Source organism: Muscardinus avellanarius (assembly GCF_963383645.1).
Source record: "Muscardinus avellanarius genome assembly, chromosome: 7".
Lineage (NCBI taxonomy): Eukaryota > Metazoa > Chordata > Mammalia > Rodentia > Gliridae > Muscardinus > Muscardinus avellanarius.
In genome coordinates, this window is record NC_137793.1 from 88,199,538 (window position 1) to 88,218,390 (window position 18,853).

Sequence of the window (18,853 nt, forward strand, 5' to 3'; positions counted from 1 at the left end):
AAACATTTTCTAAAAGTCATATTTAATGCATTAATTATATGATTAAAACAATTAGGTTTTCTTAAGATATTAATCTGCCCTTGGTAGAATTTTTACAAAAAATATCCTAAAAATCAATTTTTTCTCATTTTATTAAGACCATTTCTTATGTTCTTTATCTTTAAAATGATATGGTTTTCTGCTCTTAGCATTTACTAAAACCTAGCTTAAAAAAGATTGTTTTATCAAGGTAATCTCTTATTAAGTGTCTTTTAAGACCTGGTTTACTGACCAGTGCAATTCCCTTACTTCCAAAAATCATCCCTATACTCAAAAGGCAAAATTGGCTACAGCCATTCCTTGCCTTCAACAGTTCCCTAATGAATCATTAATATAGTGGCTAATTCTATAGATGTGGCATATACTCTGCTAATGATCCAAACAGCCCAAACTAAACAAGTTCCTGACTCCCAACTCTTAAAACAATTTCATTACCTTACAAACTTTACTTCAAAACAGGATATATGCTACCAAAATTTAAAAAAAACAACACAAAAATTGGAGTCAGGAGTTGTCTCCTAAAGACAGTATAAACAAAGTTCTATATACTCTTAACTTTTTACTTTGTAACACACGTGGCACAATTCCTATCTAATGTAAAACATTTTCAGAAACATTCATGGCAAGGACATTTTCCTAAGGTTCTTTACAAAGATCCATGTGGTTTAAAAGAAAGAAAAAAAAGCATTTCCTTGCTTCCTTGCTAGTTTGGGAAAGAAGATATGGATCATTTTCACTGCCTGGCAAATGAATGAAGCCTTACCATGAGCTGGAAAAACCAGCAAGCCAACCTGAGCCTCAGATGCAGTACCCAAGGGTTAGAAATCATGCTGACCCCTGGCCACCAGCAACGCCTCAGTTCAACTGACGTTTCACCACGCTAACAAGTCCGGGGGCAGCTGGGGAGACCTAAGATAGATCGCTTGGGACACTAGAGAGACTTGCGACAACACAGGAGCTCCCTACACACCAAAAAAATGTATTTGAGCTTCTGTATAAGGGGATTTCCAGGGCCCATCCTCCAAATGAATAAAACAGGACAAATAGGCCCCTAGAACTTGAAGGTTCGGAGGCCTAGACTTCATGGTTTCCTAGAACTATATCACATGGAAATTATTCTCATTCTGCCAATTATAACAAAACCCTTATACATAATATTAACGACTCTGTTGTGGTATGTGTTCCTCAGCCTTGTGTATTAGTTTAAATTCCAACTGTGTCATAAATAATACCAATGATACTTGGACTTTAAATATTACTCAAAGATATTTTTCTTCTTGCTTTACTCATTCCAATGCCACCCCCTTAAAAGGTAAAACTGCCCGTTGTGCTATTCAACATTGTTCAAAATCTTTTGCTTTCTTGGATATGCCAGCTGTTACAAAAACAGATAATTGGCCAGCATATACTAGAAAAACATTCCAACTCTTCTATAACACAAAGAATATAAAGCGTGTTACAGGACTTCCAAATAACCCACGAGGACAGGGCATTGCTGAGCGAGCTCATGGCATTCTTAAATCTATGTTATTAAAACAAAACAAAGGGGGAGTACCAGGAGGTAGACCCTATCGGTAGAATAAACACTGCCCTTATAATCTTAAATTTTTTCAACTTATCAGAGGACACACTCACAGCTATACAAAAACAATGGCAAACAAAAAGAAAGACCTATATAACCTGCTCTCCTGATCTGAAGGAAAGATGCTGTGGAGGGACCATGGGAGGGGCCCATGCCCCCCTTAGGATGGGGATGTGGTTACAGATGGGTTTCATTACAGGAACAACCTTTGGCTATTTACACAGTGCTAAATCCTTCCATGGCTGGGGACCTGATTCCAAGAATGCCACAGATGGATTTGGAGGAGCCAAGCCCCCCCACCGAGCTGCCCAAATTTACACCCCCCAAAATGATGATGTCACTGAGACCGGCTCTACCCCAGAGCTGCTCTCAATGCAGAGAGCCTAAGACATCACCTGGGGAATGATTAGGAAGCTGATTCATAGAGCGGAGAGGGTGATGGCTGTGACTGGCCCAGCTCTCAATCCCGAGACGTTATTCTTAGCAATACTGGCAAATATCACCTGCTCGGTAGGCCCTGGGGTGAATTCTGAGGTACACCGGGCATCTGTAATAGAACTCCCCTTATGGGAACCTATTACATGGCCTGAACCCTCCCATTTCCTATATTTAACAATAAAACCACCTGGGTAGGAACAGTAAAAACGCCAGACTGATAACCAATATTTATCCCAAAATTTGTCTCAGCAAAATTTATCTTTTTGGTCCACTGCACTTCCACATGTATGGGCCATAGCTCTTACTGTTTACAACCTAAAAGTCAGGTGTGGCTGCATCTTAATACTAATAAAAAAAAAAACTGACTACCTTTCTTTCAATGGGCAGTTACCTAAATGGTAACCAAAATACAGATTTCATTCTACACAAGTTTGTACCTTCTATCCTTATGCTTTTCTCAAGGGAGACCTTAACATTACTCAAGAAAACTTTCTTTTTTTTATGTGTTTATTTATTTTTATTTTATTTTATTTTTTGCGGGTCTGGGGATGAAACCCAGGGGCATTCGACCTCCGAGCTACACCCCCTGCCCTATTTTTTATCCTTTATTTTGAAACCGGGTCTCACTGAGTTGCAGAGGGCCTCGCTTAGTAGCTGAGGCTGTCCACGAACCACGGTCCTCCGGTCTCAGCCTCCCAAATTCTGGGATTACAAGCGTGCGCCACCACGCCCGGCTAAACTTCCTTTTTTATATCACTTGTAATAGCTGTGCATACATAGCTTGCTTACACACTCACACTAACTTTTCAGGCTCAGTATTATCTATGTGCTATAAGCCTTATGCTTTCAATCCTGTAAAAATAACAACTACATGGGAAGACTTGAAGGCCTTATCTCTTCTTATGGAGGTCTTTAGTATCAGGACCAAGCATTTTGTGGCCATCCCCCATACCTTTATCGTGGCTGCCATCATTATTTTAGCAACAGCAGCTGCCCCCACACAACTATTGATTAGTCCACTCACACTGCAACATATGTAAATAATGCCATGAAAAATGTTACCATGACGCTTAATACCCAACATATCATTGATCAAAAAATGTACTCCAGGTTACAACTTTTGGAAATAGCCACGACTTGGTTGGGTGACCAGGTCGAGGCTATAAAATTAAGACAGGTTCTTATCTGTGATTGGAGGTTCTCACACATTTTTGTGACTCCTCATCCAGGCAACATACTTGGGAAAATATAAAAAAGATTGTTAATGGCTAGTCATGACAATATTACCTTAAACGTAGCCCATCTTCATAGCCAAATGTTAGGAAAAAAATATCAGCAATCCAGCCGCAAGATGAAGCCACTGGTTAAAACATCTAAAAACTTACAGTGGCTTCATCCTAAGTTTTGGCTTCACTCCTCTTGGGGACTTTAACTGCCATTTCTGTGTTACTAATAATTGTTTTATGTTTGTTTCATGCAGTTAGTTGAGAAGATGTCTTGGCCAAACTTTAAGCCAGCAACATTTGCATAAGGTTTGGCTGGTAGAACAACTTCTTAAAGAAAAATAAAAGTGGGGGAGATGTGGACAATGTAACTGCCAGAGGCTGGTTAACATTTGCCTTGGAAGGGTCTGATAGTCATGGAAAGCTATGAATGGACTGTTGAACTCGCTGGAAGCTGTCTGTTCTTCCAAGGTAAACATTCCTCTGTTTCTTGCCAGCGCCAGCTCCCAAATATCCCACTTGTCAAATATTGTCTCAAGGACCTTCTGCACATCCTCAGTGGTTTTATTTTATTTTTTATTTTTGCAGTACTGGGGATGGAACCCAGGGACATTCTACCTCTAAGCCACACCCCTAATCCAGCTCTCAGCAGCTTTATTGTTAACTGTTATCTCGAGAACTTTTTTCAGGTGTCCTGCAGTTTACCCAGTGTATTACCTCAAGGTCTCCCTGCATACATTACCCGATACACATTACCTCCAGGAGTCTCTGCATGTACACAGCAGTGTCCAAACCACAACCTCCCTGTTAGGATGACAATAAGTGGTATGGACCAGTATCCAGTGGGACTTTCACTTAAGAGTGAGGCCCGCGGGCCTGTCCCTTTCAATCTGCTCAGTGTCTGCATTCTTTACCTCTTAGATGTGCTGAATATTACTAACACCTTATAACTAGTATGGGCATTCTTTTCATGAATCCAAATCTATTGTTGAAAGAACATGTAAACAACCCATAAATGAGACTTAGCTTGGCTCTTCCTCCCATCAGTCTTAGCCCTCACCTGTACTGGGAGCCTGGCTTGAGCTTTCCATTGCATATCTCCTGGGTGTGGCCACAGTCCTCGGTTCCCATGGGCACTGTCCAGGATCCTGGCACAGCCCAGGGCCCTGGGTAGAAGGGGTTGGGGAGCAGGATGGCCAGGTAAGAGTCACATCCTCTGTAGTAGTGGTCGTACCATGTGTGATTGATGGCTTCCTGGGAAGGCTGCATCACTGGGAGAGAGAAAGGGAAGCAGTGGAGGTGGTTAGCAGCAGGGTCGAGATCTCGCTCCCCACCACAAGGGGGCTCCCACCCTTCACAGTCCAACATCAGCCCTATCCTCATGAACATTCTAGACGCCCCTTCCTGCTTGAGACTGACACTGGCCTCAGATAGTTCATCTTACCAGCCTCTGTTCCTGGACCTTCCTCACCTACCCCATGCTAAGCAAAAACCAGGGCCAACCCAGCCACTCTGGAGCCCAGGACTCACATGACATGTTGGTGGTAGCGATGACACCGTACCACTGGATCTGCCCATCGTCCTTGCCAAACATGCCCCGTGTGATCAGCACCCCCATTTCTGTCTCCGGATCCAGCTGTGGGGCCTCAGCTAACTCTAGGGGGTGCCAGGCTGAGGATGGAGAGAAGGAAATCAAGCCCTAAGTTTCTAACAACCAGTCTTTACGGGCAGGGACTGTGCCTTCCTGTCCCCTTGCCTCTCACTATGTCTGCCAATGAAAAGCCATGCATACAGTGATAAGGAGAAAGTTCCTGGGCTGTGGTGCAAGGCTTGAAAGTATGGTATCAAACTAGCAAGTTGGGAGTCCCAGGAAAATAGCCCCAGGTCTTGGGAGCAGGGATATCCCAGGCAGCAAAGACCAGCTCAGCGACAACCCATGTGGGCAGTGACGGCAGGAGCAGACATGGCTCCCAAGGCAGTGGACAGTGCCTACCCTCGGCAGATGTAGTGCACACCAGGGTGACCGCCCGACTCCACAGACCGTTCCTGCCCCGCGCGGTGAGGCTGAGGCGGTAGGAGGTGGCAGGCGCCAGGCTGGGTAACAGGAGAGCATCCTCAGAGGTGTTGATCTGGAACACCAGGCGAGCATCCCCTCCCGCTGCCAGCTGCTCTGCCACCACCAGACAAGTGTCCACGTCCCCAGCAGGCATCGTCCAGTTTAGGGCCAGGCGAGTGGCCTCAGGCTGGCACTGCACGTCTTCCACGGGGCCGGGCTCTGTGGGAACCAAATGTTCTACATTGTGTGGGGTGTCAGTGTACCCCAAAAGAATGGCATCTGGATCAGGGACCCTCAAAATCAGCAGGTACAAAGCATCCAGGCATTTATGCCCATGGAAAGAGGCATCAGCCACATTGGGGAACAAGTTTTCTTTGGGGCATCGGTGCCTATCTGGAGGGGTATGGGGGCACAATCTAGGCAAAGGTGGAAGGAGGAGTGGTTCACACAGGTGGGTAGAACCACTAAGCCTGGATCGGCCAGTCTTTCAGTATACTTCACCCCCCCCCCCAACAGATGGCAACGTACCCACAGGCAGCACCACAGGGTGTGTGGAGGCCTGGAGCGGCCCCGCCCTGCACAGCACAGATAGGGAGAGGTTGCGTCCAGGGGTCAGGCCCCTGAGCACCAGGCGGGCTTGGCCCAGCACCAGGGGCTGCTCCCAGGAGAGCTGCCCAGCATCCAAGAGCTGAGCATGGCAGGCACCCTGCCCCAAGGGGCCTCTGACCCAGGCCAGGTCGACCACGGCGTTGCCTGCCTGCATAGACACCAACAACTCATTGGGCGTGAGCGGGGCTGTGGAAGGAAGGAGAGCGGGTCACTCAGGCTGGATGTCTTGGTCCCGAGAACCCCCAACCCCAATAGTGCCAGGCGTTCACTGGCCTCTGCCGGCCCCTTGAGAGTGGGGGTGGGAACTGGGACTGAAGGAGATTAATACACCATTGCGGGAGAAGCCGGGGTCTCAGAGGCAGCCCTGCCCGTCTCTCCCACCCACAGCCCATGGCCCACTCACAGGTCCAACCAGAAACGTTGGCTGCGGCGGTACGAAGGGGCCCAGCCCACGAGGCAATCTCCACCTCATACTTAGTGCCCGGAGTCAGCGCCGAAAAGCCTGTGCTGTTCACCTCAGCACCCACTGTGCCAGTGGCTGTCCGGGCACCTGCCTGGTACAGGGTCACTTGGTAGCTGTCCCGGCCCCCAGAAGCATGGACCCAGGATGCCTGGAGCTGAGTGGGGCCTTTGCTGGTCACATTTACCGGGGAAGGTGCAAGGGGGGCTATAGGGAAAACAAGGTACAGGAGTTGGATAGAAAGAGAAAAGAAAATCTAAATTAAATATCTGGCTCCTTCTGTCCCAAAAGTTCCCTCCATCTTTGGCTCAATTAAGAAATACCTGGGAGCTGGAGAAAGCTAGTGCCCAGGACTCTGCTGTGAAGCAGGGCCTGCCAGTTGCTCCAGGAAGCAGGGTACGAGCTCAAACTGGGTTGCACAGATGAATTAATCGCTTAGTCACCCTGTGCCACCACCCCTGTCATAGCCGGAGCTAGACTGGGCAGCTTGAGTTGAACCATGGGCCCTTCCCCAGATCTTGAAGCTGAGGAGCTTCTATAGACCCTAAGAGTATGGACAGGTAGATGTCGGGGCCCAGTCTGTGTCCCTCCACCCTAGCCAGCCCCTGGAGTCACATGAGCTGGTCCAGCCACTTAGCCAACATTCCTCTTTCCTGATGGGGACACTGAGGCTGAGCCCCAGTGAGAGCTCAGTTCCCCTGCCCCGAGGCTGGACTCCTTCCCAGCTCCCCCAGTCTGAAGTCTCACAATCTTTGGAAGGAATCTAAGGGACAGTGGCCCTGTTGGAAGAGGGGAGGCCAGGGCAGGGGTGGGGGTGTAAAGGCTGAGGGTCACGGAGGACGGTGTGGAGGGCACTCACCCGTCCAGCCTGTGGAGTTGGCGCTGCGACTCTCCTCCAGCCCCCGCAGAGTCACCAACCGTGCCAGGAACTTGGCGCCCGGGGACAGCAGGGCCCAGGAGAAGTTCTGGGCCTCTGGGGCTAGGGTCTCCTCGTTTTCCAGAGCTAGGGGCTTCAGGCTGTAAAGCCGCAGCAGGAAGCCATCCCTGCCACCAGGTGGGGGACTCCAGGAAGCCACCAGGGCAGGGGGCTGGGTGGCAAAACTCAGGCTCAAGTTGGCAGGAGGAGCAGGAGCTTGGAGGACAGGAAGAGAGATTTGGAATAATCCGAATCCCTCGCTTCTCCTTTCCCTAATAAGCTCCAGAGCCTCGGAGTCTCAAGCCCCAGCTTCCGCAGGGCTCAGAGCCTGCTCTCCTTTCCCTCCCAGGAGGACCTTGGGCAGAGAAGACTTCCTACAGCCCACACCCTGCCCTCCTGCGGCTCCTTGAAGCATGTCTGGGTCGCTTCCCTTCTGCCAGCACCCAGCTCCACACCTGCTCTCCCACGCCCCTGAGCCCCTTTTCCTGCTGTCTGCTGCCACTCAGTCCTATGGGCCACGGTGTCTGCTCATCCTACCCAGCCCCACAGGCCTCTTACTAAACTCACTCTTCTTCTCTGGGAACCCTGTTCTGACTCCCTCTGCGAGTCCAAAAGTCACATTGAACCACATAAAATTCCCAATATCCAGCCATTTTAACCTACAAAAATGTAGTTGTATATGATTCATGCATATTACCAGCAATGTATTTGCATTTATTATAATACAGTATATAAAATCACATACATTATAGATATATATACCATCTGTTTGCCAGTTTTCCTTTCTAGACTCTTGTTCAGAGTTTTTTGGTGGTACTGGGGACTCAGGGACATTCTACCTCTGAGCTATACCCCCAGCCCTATTTTTTATTCTTTATTTTGAAACAGGGTCTCACTGAGTTGTGAAGGGCCTCACTAAGTAGCTGAGGCTGTCCGCAAACCGTGATCCTCCTGTCTCAGCCTCCTAAATGCTGGGATTACAAGCGTGTGCCACCGTGTCTGGCTTGTTCATAATTTTTAATCTTTGTACCTAACTCCATATTAAGGAGATAGGGGACATTAATTGAGTTTTTTTGTAAGGATGGATGGATGGGTTGGATATATAAATGGTGAGTGGGTGTAAGCTAGCCAATCAGAGGGTAGAAAATAGAAAATGCTTGCAATTAGATTCATAAAAGCTCACCTAAAATTCACCTTGGACTCATGGTCCTCTGAGTTAAGAATATACACACAGAAGGGCACAGTGCAGAAGCCCCCACCCACACCCTGGGCTGATCCAGGAACTCACAGGTGCAGGTGTGAATCCTCTGGATGGTGGAGCTGAGGTTCCCCGCCCAGGCCCATACCGACACAGTGTAGCAGGAGCCAGGCACCAGACCCCTCAGAGTCACACTGGAATTGTCTGGGCCCAGGTCAACAAGACTGCTCAGTGACCTTTGGCTGCCCTCCTGGAGCCAGGCGACCTTGTAGCCTTCCCGCTGCCCTGGTGCTGAGGCCCAACCAACGATCAGGTCAGACGGGCTGCCCCTGCTGATGACCTCTAGTGACTGTGGTGCCAGGGGACCTGCAGAGAGGGCCAGTTTGGAGAGGGGGCCATACAGTGTCCGTGGCCCTGTGATACCCCCTGCCCAGCCCTCCCAAGCCTCTCCCCGCCTGACTCCCCTGCCTGACTGCCCTCTCCTGGGCAAGGCCTTGCAGCCCAGGCCCAGGGGACACTGTGGGTGGCACTCACTTGTGTGGCCCATGAGACTCTGGGTAATACTCCCAGAGCTGAAGCAATGTCTACCCGGTAGCAGGCCCCAGGCACCAGCCCACAGAAAGTGATATGGGTGACACCAGAGTGCACAGATATGTTTCCTAAGAGGTCTGGGGCATCATCGGCATAGAGCAGTGCCCGTTTCCTGGACTCCCTGGTGGGCTCCAGACCATCCAGCTGCAGCTTGACGCCTTGGCCCTGCCTGGGCTGGGCTGCAGCATCTGGAGAGGAGGCAGGATGGAGAGCTAGGACTCACTCACTCACCCGCCTGTTGATGCACATGGCCCAGCGCAGGACCCCACCCTTTTCCCCAGCCCAGACTCACCATCCAGCCGGACGCTGGCCTGGGCCCAGGCAGCATAGGGCCCAGCCAGAGCCTCTACTTCCACAGCGTAGTGTCCCGCGGGCAGGGGCCCTGGGAAGGTGACGTTGCAGGCCTCAGGGCCCAGAGTGGTGTTCCTCTCCACCGGCCCACTTAACTTCAGCATGTAGCCATCTCGGGCACCCAACCCTCCTGTCCAGTTGGCCCAGAGGCCCAGGGCCATGGGAATCAGCACCAGGTCCAGTGGGGGAGAGGGATCTGTGTAGAAAAGAGCAAATACTTACAAAAGACCTAAGCAACAGGCAAGAAAAATCCTATTCTCTCTGCACCAGCTGCTTTCTGTGCACACCAGGCCAGGTCCTGTCCAGATGTCTGCAGACCCATTCGCCAAAGTCCAGATAAATACCAGAATCTGGCAGCTACCATCTGGCCATGGCCAGCAATAACAAAGAAGAGCACATCAAGTGATCCAGTGTGTGTCGGCCAGCATGACTCTGAGGACTCTACACACTGTATCTCATACTTAACCCCACCACACTAGGAGGTGGACTCCACCTTTAAGAGATATAGAAACTTATGGGCTAGGGCCAGGTGTGGTGGCACACACTTTTAATCCCAGTACTTGGGAGGCTGAGACTGGAGGATTGCAGGTTCCCAGCCAGCCTCGGCTACATAGTGAGGCCCTCTGCAACTTAGTGAGACCTTGTTTTAAAATAAAGAATAAAAAATAAGGCTGCTTTCTGTGCACACCAGGCCAGGCTGGAGGTGTAGCTTGGAGGTAGAATGCTCCTGGGTTCCATCCCCAGTACTGCAAAAAAAAAAAAAAAAAAAAAAAAAAAGAAAGAAAGAAAGAAAAAACAAAAACAAAAAACAAAAAGCTATGGGCTAGGGATGTAGCTAAGTGGTAGAGAGCTTGCCTAGCATTCAGAAGGCCTGGGTTCAATGTGTGATTACCAGCACCGCAAACTAAATAAATTAATTGAATTAAATTGAAATAAAGATATAAGCTGGGTATGTTGGCACATGCCAGTATTCCCAGCTACTTGGGAAGGTGAAGGAGGAAAACTATAAGTTCAAGGCCAGCCTGAGCAACTCAGTGAGACCCTGTTTAAAAATAAAAAATAGTTGTAGGTCAGAGGTAGAATGCTTCTAGGTTCCATCCCAGTACTGCAATAAATAAATAAATAAATAAATAAATAAGAATTAAAGATGGGCATGGTGGTACCTGCCTGTAATCACAGTACTTATGAGGCCAAGACAGGAGGATCCCAGGTTCAAGGACAGCCTCAGTAAGTAGTGAGACTCTCATCGACCTAAGGAGACCCTATTTAAAAAAAAATTGAGCTAGGGAGTGTAGCTCAGAGGTAGAATGCCCCTGGATTCAATCCCCAGTATCACACCAAAAAATTTTTAAATAAACAAAAATAAAATTAAAAGCTGGGCACAGCAGCACATGCCTGTGTAATCCTAGTACTTGGAAGGTTGAAACGGAAGAACAGAAGGACTGCAGGCTCAAGGCCAGACTCACCAACTTAATGAGACCCTATTTCAAAATAAAAAATAAAACAGGACTGGAAGTATAGCTCAGCGATAGAATGCCTCTGGGTTCAACCTTCAGTACCCAAAAAAATTAAAAATTAAAATTAAATTAATAAGGGCTAGGAATGTAGCTCTGTCATATAGCACTTGCTTGCCTAGCAATGTTTCAGGCCGTGGATTTAATCCTTCATACCATAAACAAATAAAAATGTAGAAATTAAAGCATAGAGACCTACCGCCAGCAGGTGGCAGAGATGAAACTCAGAACCCAGGAAACCTGGTTCCTCTACTGTTCCCTCCCCCAGCCCCACTATGGTTCTAGAGTTTAAACCCAGGGGTGATCTACCATGGCTACACCCCCAGCCCTTTTTAATTTTTTATTCTGAAACAGGGTCTCACTAAGTTGCTGAGACTAGGCTTGAACCTGCAATTCTTCTGTCTTAGCCTCCCAAGTACTGAGATATAGGCATTACCACCACGCCCAGTTGTTTTCTCTATTTTTGTTGTGGTGGTGGTGCTGCTGGGGATTGAACCTAGGGGTGCTCTACTTCTGAGCTACACGTCAGTCAGCCCTATTGTATTTTGAAACAGTCTTGTTAAGTTGCTAAGGGCTTTGCTAAGTTGTTAAGGCTGGCCTTGAACCTGCAATCCTCCTGTTTCAGCCTCCTGAGTAGCACTGGGATTACAGATGTGCACCAGTGCACCTGGCTTGTTTCCTCTACTCTTAACCACTGTGCAGCAGTGCTTCTCAGAGTGAAAATGTGGCAGCCTGGTGGCAGAGGCAGCGTGGGCTCTGCAGGTGTCTAGCCCAGGTTCAAGCTGCCCTTCCACACTGTGACTTTGGGTCCTTTCTCTTGCTGCAGCTCTCTGTTGTGACATGGGATAAGCAGACACAGCTGGCAGGAGGGTTGAATGCCAGCCTACACAGAAAGCGCAGAGACAGAGCCCATTCCAAGGGCTTCAACTGGTGATAACCATTACTTCCACCGTCATCTTCTCGGGTGGGCACCTACCACCAGCAGATACACCTGGAGGGTGCATCCTCCCAGCCACTGGAAGAACCCACTCCTACCAGCTGTATCCTGGCTACTTGGCCAGAGCAGATGGACTGAGCACTCTCTGTCCCCTTCACCCCTCAGGCACTCACAAGTCCACTCTGTGGCATTGGGTCCCACAATCTGATGCGGCCCAGCGGCGGCACTGAGCGTCAGCTCGTAGGGAGTGCCGGGAGTCAGATGGAAGAAGGTGTGATTGGAGGCCCCTCGTGGGACGACTGCAGTCACATTGGAGCCACCTAGGAGGTCTGTGAGCACTAGGTGGAGCCAGGCAGCCCCCTCGGAGCTGTTCCAGGAGGCTCGCAGGGCTCCGGTGCCCAGGGCATGCAGCCCCAGGTGATCTGGAGGTACAGGGCCTGGACAAAGGACGGAAAGAGCAAAGCCAGGCTTGAGGAAGGGCCCTGGAGCAAGACGGGCACCACCTCTGGCACTAGGGGTTTTGAAGCCTGTCATATGGGGTAGAGCTACCCCCCAGGCTTGGGATTCACACCATCACTCCCACCCCCTCCCCTAGACTGCTGCCACCCAAAGCCTTACCCAGGTGCCCCCTACCTGTCCACTGGTGGATGCTGGTCTTTGCTTGGAGATCACCAGCCCAGGTGGTAACTTCCAAAACATACTCACTACCTGGCAGGAGGTTGCCAAATCTGTAGGACAGGGTGCCCGGGGACACAGAGATATTCTGTGCCAGGGTTTGGGATTCCAGGTGGTAGAGGAGAAGCTGGTAGCCATCCTGCTCTCCCGGAGCATCACCCCACAAGGCTTCTAGGCTGGCTGTGCTCCCAGAACTGAGGAGCTGCAGTCCTTGGACAAGTGACGGGGCTGCATCAGAAGTGGAGAGACAGCGAAGTCAAAGCCAGAGCGCTTGCCCTTCCCCTCGCTCGTGGTGCTTCTAAATGGATTCCTTTGCCAGAAGTCGGTTCCTTTCCTCTCTGTCCCAGGCCAGCCCTCTGGGGCAGCCACCTCCTGCCCGATCCTACTCTCTCCCCTGCAGCCTTCATACCAGTGTGGGCTGTGAGGGTGACGGTGACATTCTGTCCGCAGGGTCGCAGGGCAGTCACTTCCAGCTGGTAGCGACTCCCTGGCACCAGGTCCTGGAACTCAAAGCTGGACTCGTTGGTGTGGGCCTGGAGCTGCTGCCCCTCTGGATGGCCCAGGCGGCTCAGACGTGTCAGGCGGAGGGCGTGGCCAAGCCCACCTGGCTGGGCAGCCGGCCAGCGCAGAAAGAGGCTGGTGGGCCTGCCCCGGCTGCTGGCATTCACGCTCAGGGGCAGACCTGAGGAAAGAGGTGCAGTCAGTCTCCCAAGACCTCTCTGCCTTGAGAGAGGGAAGCCAGAGAAAAGGCCGAGCAGGGGCAGGGTCTGGCATGGAGAAATTAGCCCAGCACCTACTCACTGCCCACCCCCACCACTAAAGGCACCTACCTCCACCCTCTCCATCTGGGCTGCCCTCCAGAGAGTGGCACACAACTTCCTGCAGGAAGGAGGGGAGAGGAAAAGAGATAAGCAGAGGCCTCTGGGTTCCAGGTCTCTGGGCAAGCCCGTAGGGGACAGGGCCAGGAGCAGCGAAGAGTCCCCCACCCCCGCGTTTGACACCCCGCTGAGCACAGCCAGGCATACTTGGCCACATCCTCCGCCTCGCACATCTGAGCCAGAGGCATGCCCAAGGTGCAGGAGGGGCCATCTGTTCCCTCTGTGCTGGCCCTGGTGGGAAGGGAGCAGCCTCCCTTCTCGCCTAATGTAGACCAGCTGTGGGGGCCTGCTGAGAGGTGGGAGGCCTGGGCCTGCCCTAGAGAGCAGGGCCCACCACAGGCCTGCCCCCCAGTCCCAACTTACCTCAGCTGAAACCCCCTGGAGCCAGAGGAAGGCCAGTAACAAGACTGGGGGCCTCATACTGGTGCTGTCTGCAGAGGAAAAATTGGGAGGCAGCAGGAGGAGGAGCCACTCCCCCAACCCTTCCCTAGCCCCGCTGGCGGGGCGGGCAGGCAGGCGTGCCAGGGTGGGGAGGAGGACAGCGTCTCAAGCAGAGCACGGGCAGCAGGCAGTAAGAGCCCGTCAACCCCAGACCCCAACCCACCACAACCAGCCTTGGCAAGAGGGGAGAGGCAGAGCCTGGCTCAGGGACTGGGGGAAGGTGGACGGTGGGGACTGTGGCTCTCAGACTGCAGACAAGCCCACCTCCTACTTTGCCTCTCCCACCTTCGCCCACTTTTTCCAGCAATTGGCTCCTAGAGAGGCAAACGTCCTGTGCTATTGAGAAAGACCCAGAGGAGCAACGGCCTTGCAAATGGACACACACAGCAGAGACCGCTACTCCCCGCTCCCTGGCCCCAGGTGAGGGGCGGGATGCCCGCTGACTCCTGCACAGTGCCTGCAAATGGGCCAGTTGTGTTTCCATAGTGGAGGAGGTGTACCCTGGTCACAAGGTGTGTTCCTGTGCTCAGGTGAGCTGGCTGAGTGTGTATCCCCTTTCGTGTGACACCACGCACTAGTGGACAGAGGCATGTCCTTTGGGCCTGAGTCACAGCGATTGTGCACCTAGAGGCCATCTGGCCCTTGGGACTCATCAGGCCTACCCCTCACTGCCCAGATGAGGAAGCTAAAATCCAGAAAGGAGAGCTCAGTCTGTGTGAGGAAAGAAAATGGGCTTGAACCTGGGGCTTGTGACTGCATAGAGCAGAGATAGCAAACCCTAATCCCCTAAATGGGATCCTCAGCTTAGAATCCTGGGGGGCAATCAAGTCCCTAGGACTTTCTCTTGCCTCCCCCACTTCCTTCACCTACGTCAGCAGTGCCCACCTGGCCCCTCTCCCCCACCCAGCCCTGCAAAGACCCAGCTGTGCTTGCCTGAGACCCAGCCCAGAAGATGTGGAACCCACCCAGAGCCAGCTGCGCACCTGGCGCGGCTCACCCAGGTGCACCCACGCCAAGTGCCAAGTCAGCTTGGGTGGGAGGGCAGGGAGCAGAGGGAACGTTCCGGGCCCTGGGAAGGAAGCCCAGCGCTCAGCAACTCAGGAAGGGGGAGGGTATGCGTGCAGAAAATAGACAGGTACAGTGACTCTGAACACCAGAGCATCTTTTGAGAAGGGGGCCTCCCTGGCTGGCCCGGAGGACAGGCCCGCAGCAGACACCCGCTCAGTCTGGCTCCCTGCTCAGGCCAGTGCCAGGAGCTGTTACCCCTCCCCCGCTCCACCCAACCCCAAACCTCAGAGCCGCCCACCAGGCCCTGGATGGGGGCCTGGAAACTCAGCACTGCAGACTCATCAGATTTTCCAGGCCGTGTGTAGCATATGCCTGAGTGTGTGTGTGTGTGTGAGTGTGTGTGTACACATGCACACATGTGCTGCTCTGAAAGAGGCAGGGAGAGAGGCTAGCAACTAGTGCAATTGCTGTTGAAGGGAAGAGGCCCCCAACCCCAGCCTGGCCAAGAGGTGGGGCTGCATCCTTCCCATCCTCCTCCGTCTCCCCTCACCTGGGAACACCTCACTCTGTTCTTCCTAACAGAGTCTCCATCCACAGCCACACGGGGAGAGGTGGTAGGAGGGCATCCTAGTTCAGACTCTGAGTAGAGGGGAGATAGCAGGATATGTGTGTGGGTCAAGGAGAGGGTCCAAGAGTCCTCACAAAAAAAGGGCTCAGTTGGGGGCAGAATGGTCTCCAATGAAGTTTACCAACAGCCTTGAGGAGGCACTAGGCCACGGAAGGCCCAGCGGCCGGCCCCTTGCCCACCCAGTCAGGGCTGCTCTGGGGATGGGAGAGGGGGCTCTAAGGAGGAAGCAGAAAGGTTCTGACAGAAAAGAATCAGCACCGCCCCCAAGACCAAGCCTCTCATTCAGCAAAAAAGTACCACAAGGGCGATATCTCTTCCCCCCGCAGCCACCCCCACAGACAAACCCACATCCTCTCCCTAGAGAGCCCATAGGGTCCTCCCAAGGTCTCAAAGCACCTCACCGGTTTCTTCTGGAGAGAGCCAGCCAGGAGGCAGGGGAAGGCTGACTCGGTCCTGCCATCCCGGATCCAGAATGCGAACTGGCCTGGTCTCTCCCTGCAGCTGTCCCGGGCGGTTCTTCCGGCCCCTCCTCTGCTCTCCTACAGCCTGAAGCCAGGCCTTGGGCATCCCCCACGCTGGAGGAAGATAATCACCAGGCAGGAGAGGACAAGTCGCCCACTATCCCTCCCCGCCCTGGGGAAGGTCGCCGGGGGAGGGGGAAGGCCTAGGTCTCTCTGAACCGGCTGCAGAAAGACAGGGGGTGGGGTGTGAACTGACACGGTGTGTTGTGCACGTGTGTGCACGCAGGAGGATGACAAGGGTGTCTATATGGACGCATGAGCAAATGACCAGGCACAACACGTGGGGGAGGGAAACCGGTGGGCCCCTGGGAAGGAAGGACCACATTGTAGGACAGATGTCCATTTCTCTGGTTCCGGTCTTGGAGACAGGGAAGGACTTTCCTCTGCCCTGAAGTTCTCTGGCCGGGCTCCCAGGTCCCAGTTTCTAGCAGCAGATGGACCTTTCCTGGAGTTCCTGGCAGGCTGGTCCTGGCTTCCCTGTGCAGGGGGCCTGGATCACTGGTCCCCTCCATCAGAATGAGGGGGTATGAGAAAGTTCCCTCCACCACCAGGTATACAAAGGTAGCAGGAGGAAAACTGGGTCAGAGTGGGGGATGGCATCCTGGATGGCTGGCCCAGGGACGTGGCCCTGGACACACCCGGGGGCCTCCCTCAGCCACCCCTGTCACAGCCCCCCCAGGTCCCACTCACCAAGTCTCCTCTGCTATCTCCCTGTCTCCTCCTCTTCCTTCTTGAGGAGCTGTTGTCTCCCCCACACAGCCAAGGACAAGCCTGGGCCTGCAAAGCCAGGGCAGAACAAGCTGGCTTAGGCTGGCCCAGAATTTGAGGGGGACAGGAAAGACTGAGAAAGAGCCGCTGGGACTCCAGGGCTTCTCAAGGAGAAACTGAGGAGGCAGCTAGGGAGAGGAGCAGAACAGGCAGAGTGTGCCGGACCCGGGGTCCTGGCCCTAGCAGCGGCCCCTATTTCCAAGATCCCCCTTGGAATTTCATAGGGTGTCAGCCTTGGTCTCTGGGACTGACAGCAATCTGGAACGGAGTTTCCTGCTCCCAAGGCTCTGCCACGGAACAGAGACTTCTGGGAATTACGGATAGATCCCTGGGGGCTTCTGGCCCTGGGGGCAGGCAGTTGTGACTCACAGCCCCTAGGAATTGGGAATAACCAGAGGAGGAACACTGGAGAGTCAGGTCTTGAGTGTGTGTGTGTGTGTGTGTGTGTGTCTGACCACAAGCCTTGGATGGGACATGATACTCACTCTCTCCGCACCAGTCCCTCCACTGCCTGCCCTCTCTGGAGTGGGCCATGCCCCATCATGGCTGCTGGGAGTGACTCCCTCCAAAGCCTCCTTTGCTGCGGTAGAACCCCCACAGCTGCCCTCTCCCTGAAGGCTGGTGGAGAAAGTGATAAAAAAAAAAAAAAAGAGGGCTGCGTCTGGGGAGGCCGAGGCCCACACCTTGGCTGGAGCAGCTCCCTGGGTCAGCTTCCCTCGCTGCTGCTGCTGCTGCTGCTGCTGCTGCTGCTGCTGCTGCTGCTGCTCCCAACCCAGCTCTCAGCCCAGTAAACAGCTCCCTAGGCCTTCTGCCTCCTCTTGTCAGCATCCCCCTAGGAGGGAGGAAGCTCTTGAGGAGGTGGAGGCTGGGGTGGGGTGGGGTGGGGAAGGTCACAGGGCTACTAGGACACAGTTTACTGGGGGCCTGTAGGCCTCCTGACCTCCGACTCATACTTTCTCTGAAGTTGAGGAGACCCTAGGTCCCAACTCGGCAACTGGAATGATGGACGTGTGAGTTATTGAGCACAGTCTCACCGCAGGTGAAGAGCCTCCCGGCAGCCAGACTGAGCAAAGCTCACTCCAGAGAGGGCAGGGAAGGGCTGGCCAGGCTGGGGAGGGGCAAGCGCAGGAAGAGGACATGCGCCTGTCCCATCTGAGGCCGTGGTCAGGGCTCTGGCCACGCACCTCCATGGATGTCCAGGCATTTCTAAGCGGATGGAGGAGAGGGAGGAGGAGGCGAAAAGCGACTCTCCCCTTCACTCAAACCCACCCAAAAGGAACTGGGAAGGCCTCACGTCTTGCCTTGTGCCAGCATCTCCCCTCCCACCAACGCCCTTCCCCATGTCTGGGCTCCCCCCTTCCTTCTTTCTGCCGGGGAGCTCAGCCCCCACAGCTTGAGCCTCACTGGGCCCCAGGCTGTGAGGGGGCGGGTGTGCTCACAGCCCACAGGCTCAGGCCCTGGTACCTGGGGGCCCTGGGTTGGCCACTGAGGGGAGACTTTGCCCACTTCCTCCTCCCCCACCCCTGTGGTGTCCTAGCTTCCTGTTCTTGGTCACAATCAACAGCTGGCCCAAGGAGGTGGCCCTCTTTCCAACCCCCCCTTTCCTCTACTCCAGGGGCCACACTACCTGTTAGTAGAGGCACTGACCCAGGTGTCACTGCCCACAGCCCGCTGAAGATGCCCAGGCTCCTGCCTTGTCCATTTCATCCTGGCCCTGGAGCCAGCTGCTCCCTGGCTCTAATTTTCCCCTCTTTTAGGGAAACCCACCCACTCCCCAGAGGAGCGCAGACTACAGGGAAGAAGGAGTCAGGATCAGTTAGTTCAGAAAAGGGTCGTCCCCTCCCCACTGCCAAGGGCAGGAGCAGATGCCAGGAGGCCTCCTGAGCCCAAAGGGCCACCTTGCTCTTCACCTCGCCCCTCCCCTTCTCACCACCCCCTCTGGCCTGCCCACCCGGTGCCTATTGTACCTCTCTTCTTGTTCACTGTCACCATTTGACAGCTGAATCAAAGAGGTGGGAGG

The 18,853-nt window shown here is 53.0% G+C and overlaps 1 protein-coding gene across 1 annotated transcript in view; it reads right to left on the reverse strand.

Moving 5' to 3' along the window:
• LOC308265143 (receptor-type tyrosine-protein phosphatase V-like) overlaps nucleotides 1-18,853 on the reverse strand; it is a gene marked incomplete at both ends in the record, with an annotated part of 34,323 nt that overhangs the window by 14,245 nt on the left and 1,225 nt on the right. The window contains 19 exon segments of the mRNA XM_080698736.1: nucleotides 4,343-4,553; nucleotides 4,813-4,953; nucleotides 5,276-5,557; nucleotides 5,867-6,133; nucleotides 6,351-6,614; nucleotides 7,267-7,539; nucleotides 8,612-8,887; nucleotides 9,056-9,094; nucleotides 9,097-9,300; nucleotides 9,405-9,659; nucleotides 12,088-12,351; nucleotides 12,548-12,817; nucleotides 12,999-13,271; nucleotides 13,420-13,468; nucleotides 15,048-15,142; nucleotides 15,946-16,119; nucleotides 18,018-18,039; nucleotides 18,601-18,622; nucleotides 18,801-18,832. Of these exon segments, the coding sequence (XP_080554862.1) occupies nucleotides 4,343-4,553; nucleotides 4,813-4,953; nucleotides 5,276-5,557; nucleotides 5,867-6,133; nucleotides 6,351-6,614; nucleotides 7,267-7,539; nucleotides 8,612-8,887; nucleotides 9,056-9,094; nucleotides 9,097-9,300; nucleotides 9,405-9,659; nucleotides 12,088-12,351; nucleotides 12,548-12,817; nucleotides 12,999-13,271; nucleotides 13,420-13,468; nucleotides 15,048-15,142; nucleotides 15,946-16,119; nucleotides 18,018-18,039; nucleotides 18,601-18,622; nucleotides 18,801-18,832 (3,413 nt within the window).